Raw genomic sequence first — 16333 nt, 5'->3', positions numbered from 1 at the left:
TAGCATCACTAATTCCAAAAATGACTGGGTTTAGTCATGTTGAATATTAGGTGAAGATAGTAAACTCAAAAGTTTCTCTAGTACATATTCAGGGAGTCCGATGAGAAATAAAGGCTACTATGTACATTTGAAAGTTACCCTATAGTAGTTTCATAAAACACATAAAATTTGTTGTAATATTAATGACATGATACAAATCTCTAATTCTGTAATTTAAAAAACAAGTAGATAAAGCTTAATTGATGACATTTATGTTTTCTCCATACGTATTATCTACCATAAATCTAATCCATGTAGAAATTATGATATTTCAAAATAACTGAGTGGGAGAATTCAGATATTAAACTAGACTGGGCATGAGATGAAATGTGTTGAAGCTAGATGATGTGTACATGAGGGTTCATTTTACTACTGGTCACTACTTTTTCATATGCTTAAAATTATCCTCACTTTTAAGTTAACAGTAATCATAAAATAAATGACTATATTTAAAATTCAATTTTAAAGAGATTATCCAGGGGACATCTTGGTGGCTCAGTCAGTTAAACTTTTGATTTAAGCTCAGGTCATGAGATCAACCCCACATCAGGCTTCACACACATAGAGCTTGCTTCAGATTCTTTCTCTCTCCCTCTGCCCCTCTCCTTCACTAGCTTGAGTTCTCTCTCTCTCTCTCAAATATAAATCAAGAGATTATCCATTTGACTAATTTGTTTTGAAAATGATTTTTGAGGGGCTCCGGGGTGGCTTAGTTGGTTGAGTGTCCAACTTCGGCTCAGGTCATGATCTCATGATTCATGAGTTTGAGCCCCACATCTGGCTTTGTGTAGACAGCTCAGAGCCTGCTTCAGATTTTGTCTCCCTCTCTCTGCCTCTCCCCCACTCATGTTCTCTCTTCTCTCAAAAATAAATATTAAAAAATTTAAAAAGATTTTGAAATATATACTGTATATATGTTTTATGACTTAAATGAATACCACTGCAAAAAACTAAGCTCCCAGCACTATATGCAAAGTTATTTGTGGGTTTTCATCAGTCTGCAGATACCCATGGGGCTGTGCTGCACATAACAACTTCCATTTACTGTGAGCCATTCAATAAAACAAAAATTTTTAAGTAAAATCACCAATGTAATATAACATAACTAAGATAAACTACTGAAAACTAAGTCAATCCTTTGCTGTAAAATACATACTAAAACTGTAAGAGATTTACATTTTTTGTACTCATATACAACTAATTGTAATTCTTATAAAATTTCCTTTCAGATACTTCTTTTATTACTGCAGGATCTACTCATTTAGAAATGGGAATACTGTAGTAGTTGCATCAAATGGCAATAATCATTATTATCCTCTTTAAGCACAAAAAGAACAGTGTTCTTTGAGGAAACTTAGACTGCAACTCTACTCTTCTACAACGGCCCCATTCCTTTACACAATAACACTTCAGCACAGTATTTACTGACATCTAACATCATTTTCCTGGGTATAAAAATTTCTCTTTGCTTTTTGCCTAAGCCTGTCAAAACACCTCACCATCATAAAAGCCCCATTATCACAATTTTTAACCTGCATAAAATCTAAGATGACTAGGGTTTTACATGATCTCTTTAAAAGACAACAATAAGGGCGCCTGGGTGGCTCAGTCAGTTAAGGGTCCGACTCGGATCAGGTCACGATCTCGCAGTTCATGGGTTCGAGCCCTGCGTTGGCCTCTGTGCTGACAGCTAGCTCAGAGCCCGGAGCCTGCTTCAAAGATTGTGTGTCTCCCTCTCTCTCTGACCCTCCTCTGCTCATACTGTTTCTCTCTCTCTCTCAGAAATATATTAAACATTAAAAAATTTTTAAAAATAATAAAAAACTTCATTCTGACATTGGGCTTGATGTAGAAATTAACCATATGCCTTACAATTAAACTTCTCTGTCTCCTACCTTTGAATTGACGCATGCTGTCATTCTGTTTGCATTGACTATAACCATCTGACGCTGCAAATTATTTGACCTAGGGGTTCCTGGATGCCTCAGTTGGTTAGGCATCCGACTCTTGGTTTCATCTTAGGTCATGATCTCATGGTTCGTGCTGGGCTCTGCACTGGCAGCACAGAGCCTGCTTGGAATTCTCTTTCTCTCCCCTTCTCAAAATAAACAAACTTAAAAATAATAAAATAAATTTAAAAAAAAGAAGAGTTCCCCACTATTTTTGTGCCTTATGTCTCATCTCTGAGAGTTACTGTAGACACTGGATGCCAGAAGTCAGTACTGTTTAGCAGAACTCTGCACGCCTTTGTACTTTAATCTCAATGATAACTTAGATCTTAATCTATCCACACCAAAGAACTTTCAAATAGTTTACCATTTACTTATAGTTGACTAAGCAATCACCCTATATCACAGTGACAGCTAATATATCCTTAACCACACACAGCAATTTTCTCAGTCGTTCATACATTAAGAACCTGATTCCGGTACAATAAACTTCTAGAGTATCTCTTTAAACCAGTGGTTCTGACCAATCCATTCACATGAGTAATATTCTCTCAATACATGTTGCATTTGGGGCTCCTGAGTGGCTCAGGTGGTTAAGTGTTCGACTCTTAATTTCGGCTTAGGTCATGATCTCAAGGTTGTGAGATCAAGCCCACGTCTGCCTTCTTGCCAAGCGTGGAGCCTGTTTAGGATTCTCTCACTCCCTCTCTCTACACCTTCCCCACTTGCACTTGCTTGCATGTAAACATGCTCTCTCTCTTCAAATAAATAAACATTTAAAAAAATACATGTTGCATTTATTCAGCTATACTTCCTTTTTCCTCCTTCCTTCACTTGGGACTACATGTCAGAGTAAAGAACTGCAAAGCTAGCAGGTCCAACACATTCTCTTTATGAGGAACTTGCAATTTTTTACCAGGGTGCTATGACCTCTGTAAAAACCTTCCTCTGCATCCTACTACTGAATACATACTGTTTGTTCTTCGTTTCTTTCCAAACTACATCATTTCTTCAAGACTACAAAAATTGAAGAGCTCCATGAAAACTTCCCCTATAGCCTACTATATTACTCCAGTATTTGCCCAATTCCTTTTTCTTTCACCTCACTTGTATACCTATATGGGTCCATGAATTCACCTGTTTATTCCATGAATTCCATGTATATTCACTTCACTGTGTGTTAAAAACTAGCTATTCCATTATCACTTCTCAACAATAATAATCATTCTTCAAGTTAATTTATAATTTTTAAATATGGCAAGATACTGAATGATTCCAGGTGGATAGCTTCTCCTTTATGCATATGAAATTAACATGCATACAAATCTCCTGGGAATCTTGTCAAAATGACAATTCTGATTCAGTAGATCTGGGATACAGAGGGGAACTTCTAGGGTAAAGGAATCATTCTGTATAGTAATGGGATGGAGGATAAACGATTCTGTGCATTTGTCAAAACACATAAAACTGTACATTACAGAATAAATGTAATATATGCAAGTTAAAAAAAAAACAACCCATGTGACTGAAGAACACAGAATGGAATGCAAACTGTGCCAAATGAATCTAACTTTATTACAAATTTATGACAACCACACTGAACGGAGGAAGAAGCTAACTTTAGTAACTTTAAAAAACAGTGTTTTGACTAGAAACTGTAAGACTAAATATATTATGAACTGTGTAAACACTGTACATAAACACTGTATTCTAGCTGATAAATTGTTTCTTCTGAGAGTATGGCCTAAAAATTCTGAATCTGCTTTACCTGTATATGAGCTTGAAGTGCATGATGGGATGGTGGATGGTAGGAGCCAGGTTTCTCTTTGAAGGAGATTGAAATTATAAAGGAGCAAGAAAGGAAGGTTAGGATGAATCCTGTAGTCAGAATTAGAGTTGGAGAGTTGGAGCGGAATTAGAGTTGAAGACATCAGAACAAACCCATGTTTACCTTAACCTGCATACTGATAGATACTGAATCTACAAATATGTAGATGCAGGTGGTTTAGTATACATACATACATACATACATACATATACTACATAGCTGTCTGGTTTTTCCATTGAGAGAACCGAGGGGCTGGATAGTATGCAAGCATACCTAGCACCCAAACTTTGGTTTTCTAGTATCCTTGTCTCCAATAAAAGGATCCATGACTCTTTGGAAAAATGGCTGGCTCTAGAGCAAAAGGATAAAAGTATGTAACAAGGATACAGTGGCCAACTTGAAAGTCAGTTCCCAATGGGCAAGGCTAGATAATCTGAGCAACAGAATAAATAACTTACTGGATTATAACCCAAACTATAAAACACAGATGCATTAAGTCCAGGCTTATATAAAGGAATGACTGAAAAAATGGAGAAGAGACTTCTTTACAGAAGAATTCCATTTAATATATTTAGATACTCCCTCTCAACAGGAGATGGAACTTAATTTCAACTTTCCCCCAGCGATCTGAGAGGGATAGACATAGTGACTTGCTTCCAAAGAATACAGTATTGAAGGGGGAAAAAAAGTACCTTAAACTGGAGAACTATGGCAAATATTACGTTGGCTAAATGATGAAGGTTAACATCATCAGGAATATCATGTGGATATTACGCTTCTCATACTATGTGACTAGAAGAGCATTTCATCTCTGTGATATTCTTTCTATAAACTGATAACCCCAGTTTACCCTAATAAAAACATCAGAAAAATTCAAACTGGGGGATATTCTATAGGATACCTGCCCAGCACTTTTCAAGACTGTTAAGGAGGGGCACCTGGGTGGCTCAGTCAGTTAAGCATCCGACTTCGGCTCAGGTCATGATCTCAAGGTTTGTGGGTTCAAGCCCCGTGTTGGGCTCTGTGCTGACAGCTAGGTCAGAGCCTGGAGGCTGTTTAAGATTCTGTGTCTCCCTCTCTCTCTGAACCTCCCCTGATATCTCTCTCTCTCAGAAATAAATTAAAAAAAAAAAAAAAAAAGAAAGACTGTTAAGGAAATCAAGGAAAGACACAAACTCTCAGAGACCAGAGGATACTGGGGAGAGTTGACAACTAAATGCAACACGGTACCCTGGACTGAATCCTGGAACAGAAGTGGCATTAATGGAAAAAACCAATGAAATCCAAGTAAAGTATGGAATTTAGTTAGTAGTTTCTTAAAAAGATTTTTAAAAATGGCTAAAAATCTGGTTTCCCCTTCTGGAGAGTAGGAATCATAATACTGCATATATCACGGGAATTTTATCAGGATGAAGTATGATAAATGCATGTAATACACCACGCACTGTGTGCATCATGCCTGCCTCAGTCAGAATAAGGGCTCAATAATTACTGCAGGCCATTGGGATGCCTGGGTGGCTCAGTCAGTTAAGTGTCCGACTTCAGTTCAGGTCATGATCTCATGGTTCGTGGGTTCGAGGCCCGTGTCGGGCTCTGTGCTGACAGCTAGCTCAGAGCCTGGAGCTTATTTCAGATTCTGTATCTCCTTCTCTCTCTGACCCTCCCCTACTCATGCTGTCTCTCTCTTATTTAATGTTTAAATAAAACATTTAAAAATTTTTTTTTGAATTATTGCATGCCATTATTGTTTCAAGAGATATGACATGTACTCAGCCTTTTGCTGGCATGGGCCATGACACCATCCTTTGGGTGTTCCCAGACAGGGGACAAAATGCATGTGTAATAACAGCAACTTCAATAACAACAAGAACAAAAAATGGCAAGGTGTTGAATGACTCTGGGCAAAAAGCTTCATCTACATACGTAAGAATTTAATATGAACACGTTATCACTTGTGAATTTTGTTAAAATGAAGATTCTGATTCAGGAGGACTGGTGGGGGGGCAAGGTTGTACATTTCCAACAAGCTCCCAGATGATGCTACTGGTCTAAGGCCCACAACTGGAGCTTTAACTTTTCTATTTAAGTATTTTTTAAAATTTTCTTTAAAATAGGTAAAAAAGCTTCTTCCATCTATTCTTTATCTCTTCACCACAAAGAAATACTCTTTATTTTTAAATACAAAACTGTGCCAGATATAACCCACCAGTCACCAAGACCTTAAACAAGCAACTACTTAAGCAGTATAAAAAGGGGTCATTACAAATTAATGTCTGCTTCCAAATTATCTAACACTTATGTAGGTAAAAATAACGTGTTTGAAAGTCAAATCATATACAATTCTCTTATCCTTATCAGTTATAAGTAAGTTTTAAACACTTTACAGTAATCTAGATTAACCACAATCCTAGGAAATACTATGAAAATTTTAACTCAATAAATTCTATTTGGAGAGAGAATAACCTATTGCTAAAGCTCCTGGTTAACATCTTACTGAATTTTCAAAATATAAGAAATGACCTTAGATGATCTCAGATTAAGTAGCATGTATATAATATTTGAGGAAAAAACTAATAGGAAAAGATGAAGAAAGTACATACAGAGTTGAAAAACAGGATTAATAGGATGTGGCGTAAAAGAGCTACACTTTTCTGTAAATAATGACACCATGGGAAAATTTTAAAACCAGCTTCTATAACTCAATGATTTCTGGCCATGCTCGCTACCTGATTTCATATTTTCCTGCATTCCTTAATATGTTCCTTAGCACAAAATTTGAAATTTATAAATGAACTGAGGGGCGCCATGATGGCTCAGTAGGTTAAGTGCCCGACTCAATTGTCAGCTCAGGTCACAATCTCAGGGTCAGTGGGATTGAGCCCTGTGTGGGGCTCTGCACTGAAACTGCAGACCTTGCTTGGGATTCTCTCTCCTTCTCTACTCTTCCTCTGCTTGCTCTCCTTCCATCTCAAAATAAATAAACATTAAAAAAAAATTTAAGAATGAATTACCTTTTTTTAAAACTGAGATAAATGCAAAGAAATTTAGAAATTACCATTTTAACTAGTATTGCCCTTAAAAATTATTCAAATTTGGGGCGCCTGGGTGGCTTAGTCGGTTGAGCGTCCGACTTTCGCTTAGGTCATGATCTCGCGCTTCGTGGGTTCGAGCCCCGCGTCGGGCCCTGTGCTGACTGCCAGCTCAGAGCCTGGAGCCTATTTCGGAGTCTGTGTCTCCCTCTCTCTCTGACCCTCCCCTGCTCACGCTGTCTCTCTCTCTCTCCTAGAAATAAATAAAAATATTAAAAAAAAAAAAAATTATTCAAATTTACTTAGTGAAAAAAACTGTTGATACAAGAAATCTTTCTGGTACGTGTGCATATAAATGCAATGTTTCCAAAAATGGTATACCATAGGAGTTTTCAACAAAACACTAACAAGTAAATATATGTAAAACAAAACAACACAACACAACATGGCCTGTGTTTGAATTAACTTTAACTTGGTGTTCTTTAAATTTAACAGGTCTTTTAGACTACAGGGCTTCCGAAAGCCTTTAAAAAGCCTTTTATGAACTCTGAATTTCTACAAAAGGAGATTTTCAGTCAGAACATTTCCATTGATCGTATTTCCTACTGAATGCTTATACAAAAACCTTTAAAGGTTGAGATCTAAGAATTTTAAGAGTCAGGTTGATAAAGCTCAATTGCCTGACACAGACTAAGTGTAAATACTTAAAACCACTGTAGCACATCACCAACAATTTTCCTCATTCTGTAAAAATTTTTCAAGAGCATAATATGTAGACATTAAAGTGATTCAAAACGTTATCAAATTTACATGAACAATTCTAGACTATTAAAAATTTAATCTGCAGGCAAAAGAGAAATTCTTCTGAGGATGAAGCAGCATGTAGTAATCAGTGAAAATTAGCAAAATGTGACTGTATTTCTGGTCTTCATCCACAAATCTATTCCTGGAGTAAATCATCATTCAAAAGAACTTTAAAATAAAAAGTCTAACCAGGATTTGGAAAACTTGGGGTTTTGTTTGTTTTTTTTCAAATCCACACAGCTAGAAATTGATGCTTTGAAATCTTCCAAAAGCATTTTTAAAGCTTAACTTCAGGGCGCCTGGGTAGCTCAGTAGGTTGAGCATCCGACTTCGGCTCAGGTCATGATCATTCGGCCTGTGAGTTCAAGCCCTTCATTGGGCTCTGTGCTGACAACTCAGAGCCTGGAGCCTGCTTCGGATTCTAGGTCTCCCTCTCTCTCCTGGTCCCACTCACATTCTGTCTCTCTCTCTCAAAAATAAACAAACGCTAAAAAAAAAAAAAACTTAAAAAGAAAAAAGCTTAACTTCAGTTATATAATAAACTTTATGCTGAGTTTAAACTGTGCAGGTGCATCCTGACCCACATTTCTTAGTAAATAAGTTTCAAAACTGTCAGTTAAAGCATAGCCAGAGACATCTTCCTGTGTATTCTTCCTCCTTTCAGTCAATGATCATAGATACTTTTCTACATGGAATCAAAAAACTTTTAGCAGAAAGCTAATTATACCAACCAAAACTGTCAAATGACTACTTGCTTAATTTTATTTCATTTCATGAAATACATGGAACCTCCCAAAGTAAAAAAGAAAATCTAAGACAAAAGTACATTTAAAACTTCTAGCTAACAAAAATCAAATTTTACTTCAAAGGCTATTTATAATGTATATCAATTTTAAAGGTAAAGCATATTTCTCCTCTTTCAACTCTGTATTAATAGTGTTACAATAAATTTTGTTTTTGCAAGAAATCTCCCTACCTATAAATTCATGTCCTCACTCTTAACTAGGCACAATCTCCCTTCTCTTTACTGCCTTAATATGAAAACTTTTTTTCTAGGGTGAGTGGTGATGATGGCTGAGGGTTGGTAACAATGACAGTAGAGCAGAGGAATAGGATAGCATAACACCAGTAAGGAAGAAAATGAAAGCAAATTAGAAGTAGGTCTTCCACGTTCTGATAAACACCAAGGCAGTTGCAAGAACAAGATAACTTGACAAGCACACTTCTGAGAAGCACATAAAACTTGTACAGTAGAAATAATGACTCAGAATAATTAGAGAATATGATTTGCAATTATTTTAAATAAGTATGCACCATAAAATAATGGTTTAAGTAAATTTAATTTCACAGGACTTTTTTTTTCTTCAATTATACTACCAGATCTGACTTACTATTATTCCTTTTTTGCTTGGATATGGCAGCAAAATACATAAAACATGATTGGAGCAAGTAAGGGCTCACAGTATAAAAGTACACAATTTCTATGCAACTAGAAGATTTACTCTCACAAGTCTTATTTCCTATTTTGTGAGTAGTTTAATTCGTGGGTTTTCCCTAGATAGTTCTACTATTAACCATTTCATTGCTCACTAATGAATAAACAATGTGGACAAGGTGACTCTTCTAATCACTTACTACAATCAATACACCCATAGAGATATGAATCAAAGATGAGATTCACAACTCTTTTAATTGAACCTCTCAACTCCAGTGATTCTGGAAGTGCACTATCTGACATGTTACTATACTTTTTAAGTGGAGGGATGAAACTTCAAAATCATTTGGTTTAAGTGTTTCTTTATAGTTAAGACATCAGTTAACACAGAGGTATCAACTCAGGTTTTGTAATGTTTAGACCAATATCTGTTTAACTAAATATACTGCTTTCCATAACTGTTCCTTTTTCTCTACGATGTTCTTGTTATCTAAACAGTCTGCCTGTGAAAGTTGATAAAATACACCTAACATGACCAGAAAACACAATTTTCAAGTCAAATACTTATACCACTGTTGCATTTTCTCTCCAACATTTTTTTCTGAAATCCTCCCAACTGCCAAAACTCTCCTGTTTCTTGTCTACCACATTTTTCCGCCACTATAATTAATGTTCCAGCTATGTATGTAGTATCCTATGGCATATAAAACATGATGCTAATTATAATAAATAACTGAGGACTCAGTATGTCAGGAACTATTTTAAAACCTCTACACAGAACACCTCGCTTATTCTCAATTTTACATAAAATAAACAATACCATAATTCCCCTCCTGTGGTGAAAAATCAAAGCCTCAGAGGCAACATAATTTGTCCTGACACTGCTAAGAAGAACTGGGAAAAGTAATCAGGTACTCTGATTCCAATGGTCTTATCTCTACTGAGAAGTATATATAACTACGTGGATTGTATCAATGTGCAGATAACTCAAAATTTGCAGATAACTCTTTGGGGAAGAATAAAAGAGTCTTTGCTTTGAAGAGGTTTCTTACACATTCAAATAACTTAGTATGGCTTGTTCCTATTAACTATATATATATCTTCTTTGCAAAGACATGACCCAAGTTACTTTTTCATATATAATTAAAACTCCAATTTAAAAAGAAAACAGAGAAAAAAAGGATTAAAACAAATGTCCAGATCAGTGTTGCCCAAAATAACTTTTGCAGTGATAGAAATGTTTTCTATCTGCACTATACATCATGGTAGCCATTACAACATATGGCTTTAAGCACTTGAATTGTGTTGAGCATGACTGTGTAACTGAATTTTGAATATTTTGTAATTTTAAATAGTTTAAATCAAATAGCAACATGTGGCTAGTGGCTCCTATACTGGACAGGACAAGTATAGAAGACAAAATCCTGGGAAAAAGGGAGTAAACAACTTCTTCTTGCCTTTATTTGGAGAGTGCACTAACAGTCAAATCAATTTAAATGTCTCTTTGTACTTGGCTCTAGTTTCAATAATTGACCCAAACAATACAAACCTCCAAAGAGATTTAAGTCACCTAAACTTTCTGTATTTAAATTCTTCTTTGTACAGCTCAATGAGAAAATAAATAATTAAAACATGTATTATCAACAAAACTTATCAGAAACTTTTAACTGTTTGGATAACTAAGAGAATGAATCTGATCTGAAAACTCTGCCACTTATTAGAGTCACACCAGTTTTTCATTCTCTTCATAACACATACTTGATAATAAAGAGCTTACCTTGATTCTCCACTACTGTTTCTAACACTTTCTTCATCACTGTGTCCATTCATTGTAAATATCAAGAAGTTTTAAAGTAAAATACAAATCTTCCCAGTTTAAAAGATGAATACAAATACGAACTCCTTAAACATCAAAAATTCACAGATGAGTTCTCTCCAACATTCACAGGCTTCCTGGGGCCCTTTTGATTTACCTAAAGAAAATATATTAAGAAAGTTAAGAAAATATCCTGTAGAAAAAAGATAAATAAGTCTGTTTAGAATTTATACAAATCTACTTAGGTCAATTAGATTAGAGATGGTAAGGAAGAGGCAGGTGGTCTTTCACTCAAAATACTAAGGCTTCTATTAACTACATTCCTGCCTACTTACTAGAATTTAGCACATCATTGCTATTTTGGGCAAAAAAATTAAAATATTTGGAATGATAAAACTTTTAGACAGACTATGACTGTGTATCAATACGCATATATACACATTATAGATAAATAGATAACTAGAGCAAAGTGGTAGTACATAACATATACATACGTCCCCAGAACCGAAAATGAAGTCTTATTGGATACTTAGTCGAACAAATGAAGGGGGGTGGGGGGAAACGTTGCCTTTAATCAAGCACTAATTCCTATTACCAAGAACTTCATGTACCTGAGTGAGGAAAAGTTCTGAAAATGCTCACATAAGTACAGAATATAAGTTAGCGAAAAATGTATAGGACAAAACAAATGTGTTCTTTCACAGGTGAACCGAGAGTGGAGTGATAAAATTTAAATAATATTTATACAGTTTTGGCCTGTAGAGGTTCCATTGGAAAAAAAGAGAGAGAGAGAGAGAGAGAGAGAGAGAGAGAAAGGTAACATACACTAGGATTATTTAAGAAAAGGGGAAAGGGGTTTGGGGTAGAAATCATGAGCCAAGACATAGCATTTCCACCTTTCAAGATTTCAGCACAACAGTGGAGAGTCACCTACAAGCCATCCACGAATAAACAAAGGAGATCTCTGGCAGGGGAGGGAGAGGAAGAAGCGGGGGAAGGAGACGTCAGATCCTTCCCCAGCCAGAAAGTACCGAGACAGGCGACTGAAAGCAGAGCTGTCCGCCGACCTCAGCAAAGAGAATTTACTCCTACGATTATTTCCACTCCACAAAAAAGAGGGGGAAACTATACTGTTGCCAACTCCATCATAGTAAACTCTGCATCCTGATTGGGACTGTAATTCTCCAGAGACTACAATCCAGTAGACGCTCTGCAAAAACTGGCCACCCAAAAAGTAACTATTCCCCACAACATTTATTCTTCACGTTAAATATTAATTCCAACTAGTCAAAGAGCTTTACACTCCGAAACAATGATGTCTTAAAAATCTAGGTACTCTAATAAACTGCCTCCTCCCCTAAAGTCTCTCTTCATCGAGAAAGTTCACTCATCTTTTCGTTCTTTCCTTTTCACCTTCCTTTTGCCCCTCAAAATGGCTTTCTCCGTACATTGTAACTTCCTTTTCCCTCCTCATCTTCCTTGTCTGAGTAACTCCTCTTTCAGAGAGCCTTCTCACAACCTTAAGTTGTGAAGCTCCAGGCGCACGCAGCTCTCTCCTGCCTTTCACGCGTCTTAACAATGACTCTTCCCAAAGTGGCTAAACCTCTTCAATCTTCCTTTTCTGCGCCCCGTCTTTTAACAGTTGCTTTGCTCTTGCTAAGTTTTCGAAGCGATACTCGAAGAGAGGCTGGAAATCTTCCTCCTCAGTCATCTATGCTTCGCTCCAATCAGCCTCCCAACCAGGCGTACACGACCCCACTCCAGACCCGTCCTTCTCCGGGCCTTCATCCCGGTCCCAGAGTCTCTCTTCCCGCCTCAAACTTCCCGCAGACCCGCCCCGCGCCCTCCCGGGCTCGCCCGGACCGCCGCCCCCTCCCCCTCCCCGCCGCTCCCCACGTGCTGGAAGCCCGAGTCGCGGCGGGACCAACGCACCCGGCAAGTGCCTGCCGCTCGAGCCTTGCAGCTCTCGCCTCGCGGCCTGGCCAGCCACAGGCCGAGAAGGCCCGGGCTCGACTGCCCAGCTGGCCGCCCGTCCGGCGCGAGGATGCGCTCCTCGGCGCCGGCCTGCGCTCGCCACTCACACGCCCCCTGTGCTCCGAGCCCGTCAGCCACCGCCGGCCCTCGCAGAGCGGCCCCGGCCTTCGCCCTGCGCCCGGCCGCTGGGCCGCCGCCCGGACACCGCGCCGCCCCCGCCCTCCGCCTGGCCGGCTCCCGTCCTCCCCGCCACATCCTGACCCGCCCGCCACCCCCTTTCTTACCGGCGGGCGTGCAGGCTTCGCGAAGGGGCGGAGAGAGCCCACTGGGATCGGCGGCCTCCCCCGCGCCCGGGCCCGCGGTCTCCGCCGCCGAGTGAGTCCTCGGGCTCCGGGCGTCTCGGGGTAAGCAAGAGTCCGTGAGAGGGAGGGGGAAGGGGAAGGACGCGGAGGGGAAGGGGAAGCCCCGGGCCGCGGCACCAACGCGCGATCCCCTGCGGAGCGGATCCAACAATCAATTCATTACTGAAGCACCAACGGCGAAGGCAGCAAAAGCGAGAAGTAACGAGCCGTCGTCGTCGCCGCGGCCACGCGCGCGCTCCCGCTCCCGCCGCTTATCGGCTCCCGGCAGCCGCCATGACGCCGAGAGAGCGAGAGCAACCGTCTCCGTCGTAGCCGCCTCCGCCGCCACCACCACCGAGGTCGTCGTCGCCTCCGCCTCCCGCGCGACGTAAGCGCCTCTGCTCACTCCCCTTCCCCACTCTGCGCGAGGCGGGCCAGCGGGCGAACGGACGCGCGCACGCCGAACACCTCCGGCTGGCGCGCGGGCGGTGGGAGGGGCTACGTTGTGGAGCCGTGGGGTATAGAAGGAATGCTATTGGTGCTGAGGCGGGCGGAGAGTGAGGCGCGCACGCGCAGGCATGGGAGCGCGCACGCCGGTCGCGCGGAGGCCGCCGGACTCTGGCCACGGCCGTGGGCAGCCGATCCTTGCTCGGCCGCTCTCCCTTAGAGGCCCGGAATTGAATTCCGGGAAGTGGGAGCTGCGGGCCCGCTCCGTGCGCCTATGGACGCTACTGTCACTTGGAACGGTTGCGCAAGGACGTCGCGTCGGAGAGACTGAGAAGCTACCGGGGAAGCAGGGGGGTGGGGGTGGGGAAATGCTAAAAACTATGCTGGGGCTCGGGGTGCAGCGTGAGGGCTGAACTGGATAAGTCGAGAGAGCAGGGTCTTGCGTGGGTTCCGCTGCCCAGGAATCGAATCGCATCTCCCTCCGACTCCCGGACCAGACTGAGCGTCTGTCCGGAGGGGTGTGGAGGGGTTGTGCGTCACACCAGGCAGCCTGGGAACCCAACTGTTGGGCAACTTTGGTCACCTCCCGCCGCCTACGACGCTTAGGCGACCTGCGACACAGGCTCCCTGGGGGTCTGTTGATCGACTGGGCGGGGCACCTGAGGAGACGGAGAAAAATAGAGACCGAGTTGTTGACCTCCTATAACTTGATTCATTTGTGGGTATCCCTTGCCTAGATCTGTAAAAAGCTTTTACTGCCTTTCTAAGTCCGTTCCTGGAGGGCGGGGTGGAGGGTGCGGTGCCAACTCGCAACAGAAAAGCAACTCAATGGACGTTAGTAACTGTCGGTTTAACCTGCTGCAATTTAGTTGACGGTTTCTTTCATAACTGTAACTGCGAGCCTGTTACAACCCTTTAGAGGTGTCACGGAAACACTTTTCAGGCCTAATTGTCTCCCGTTTCACTCTGTTTGAAAGCATTTTTTAAATCAGAATTGTTTTATACTTTATTTACAGTCCATTGATCAGTCTTGAATCAGTGGAGGTAAATGATAAACTCTTTAATCCTATTCCCTAGTGATTGTATTTGGTACAAAGACCCACCTTCCAAGCCAAAGGAGTTTGAATGCGGTAGCTGCATCGTCAAAATAATGATTTTCTCATTTGGGAAACATTCATGTTTTAGTCTACCAACTGTTGACTAGTTTGGTTTAAATCCTTCAAAGAGATCTCAAAACATAGCTCCAAATACATATTCATTATGTGGACGAGTATATTCACTCTTGGGGAGTAGGGAAAGGCAAACACGTGGTCTTCTCAAAAACATTAATCAATGAGTAGTAAAACAAATGTAACACTACCATAATTTGCAAAATGATGTGTGCTCAGCCTCTTCTTTTTATTTATTTTCTTTTTTCCTAGTTGTTAAATAGTTCTAATGCTGGATTTTGAAGAATAATAGGATCATAACAGATATCCATCTCTGAAGATCCTAAAAGTAGGAATAACTGCTAGTTTTTAATATTATGCTTTGAAAATCTGATAAAGATGCCTTAATGATAGGGGCTTCCTGTCCCTTTAATCTCTTCCTTGGATTACTAGAGTGCTAAGTAAAAAGAAAAAGGCCCAGAAAAACAGTAACCATTGCAGATAAAGAATTTTGTAATCAGAAGCATGATTCAGATAATAAAGTCTTCAGTTATAACTGTACTACAGTTTGTCATTATCTTACAGAAACAATTGTATGAACTTACTCTATGTTTCTAGAAAACCTTTTTAAACAATCGATTGCCATTTGGATGTGATATACTACATATAAACACTAGGCACTTTTTTTTTTTTTTTTTGCAAAAATAGTCTTAAAACATTTGTAATAAAATACTGAACCTTGGAGATTTACATTTCTGGTAATATCATAATATACTTTATGACTCCTCAGAATTTTAGAATGACTGTTGAGAATGTGGAGAAATACAAGGTAAGTAGAAAATGGGAACACTTCCAGTTGAGTTTTTTGAGTTATTTGATGAATAAAGCAAGAGTATTTTTTGACTATTTGTTATCTGCACAGTTAAATGTTTAGGTTCACTTTGTTTGAACAAACTCTGTTCTTATCTCTGTCTATTGGTACTAAAAAGATATAGTACCAATAAGTATTGAGCAGAATAAGTCAGGCAGAGAAGGACAGATACCATATGTTTGCACATATAGGTGGATTCGGAGGAACTTAACAGAGGACCCGTGGGGGAGAAGAAAGGGGGAAATAGTTGGGGAGGGGGAGGGAGGCAAACCATGAGAGACTCTTGAAAGCTGAGAACAAAGTGAGAGCTGATGGGGGGAGGGGAAGGGGAGTGATGGGCATGGAGGAGGGCACTTGTTGGGATGAGCACTGGGTGGAAACCAATATTATATGACAATAAACTTTTTAAGAAAAAAATAAAGATAGTTGATAATCTCAGCACATGACTAGCAAAAATCCCTGAAAATCTCAACCCAGGAAATCTTTATCATTTCCTATTTAAGAAATGTACTCTTTGGAACGCATATTCCATTTTTAAAAATCTAGGATAGCACTTTGTGGGTCCTTGATTCTGATAGGCTCTACTAGGACTAGTTACTGATGAGTATCCGTAATTGTGATGTTCAACATAAAGACAATGGTAACTCTTGTT

General features: G+C 39.9%; 2 protein-coding genes across 3 annotated transcripts in view; one reads left to right on the top strand and one right to left on the bottom strand.

Annotated features, from left to right (window-relative positions):
• Positions 1–13567, bottom strand: part of CHD1 (chromodomain helicase DNA binding protein 1) — a 72763-nt gene extending 59196 nt beyond the window's left edge. Inside the window, exons 1-2 of one of the 2 annotated variants that reach the window (XM_039222868.1) lie at positions 13159–13567; positions 10862–11057 (exon numbers count right to left, since the gene is read on the bottom strand). In XM_039222868.1, the coding sequence (XP_039078799.1) occupies positions 10862–10914 (53 nt within the window). In that variant the 5' untranslated portion in view covers positions 10915–11057; positions 13159–13567. The remainder of the gene's footprint in view (positions 1–10861; positions 11058–13158) is intronic. The other variant, XM_039222869.1, reaches the window with a different exon arrangement.
• Positions 12479–13282, top strand: LOC120224608 (translation initiation factor IF-2-like). Its single transcript, XM_039222870.1, has one exon. The coding sequence runs from the start codon at positions 12479–12481 to the stop codon at positions 13280–13282; it is 804 nt and encodes a 267-aa protein (XP_039078801.1).
• Positions 13568–16333: the final 2766 nt, after the last annotated feature.

Source organism: Hyaena hyaena, unplaced genomic scaffold, assembly GCF_003009895.1.
Source record: "Hyaena hyaena isolate Hyena2069 unplaced genomic scaffold, ASM300989v1 scaffold_1202, whole genome shotgun sequence".
NCBI lineage: Eukaryota > Metazoa > Chordata > Mammalia > Carnivora > Hyaenidae > Hyaena > Hyaena hyaena.
This window is presented reverse-complemented; position numbering and strand designations above follow the sequence as displayed.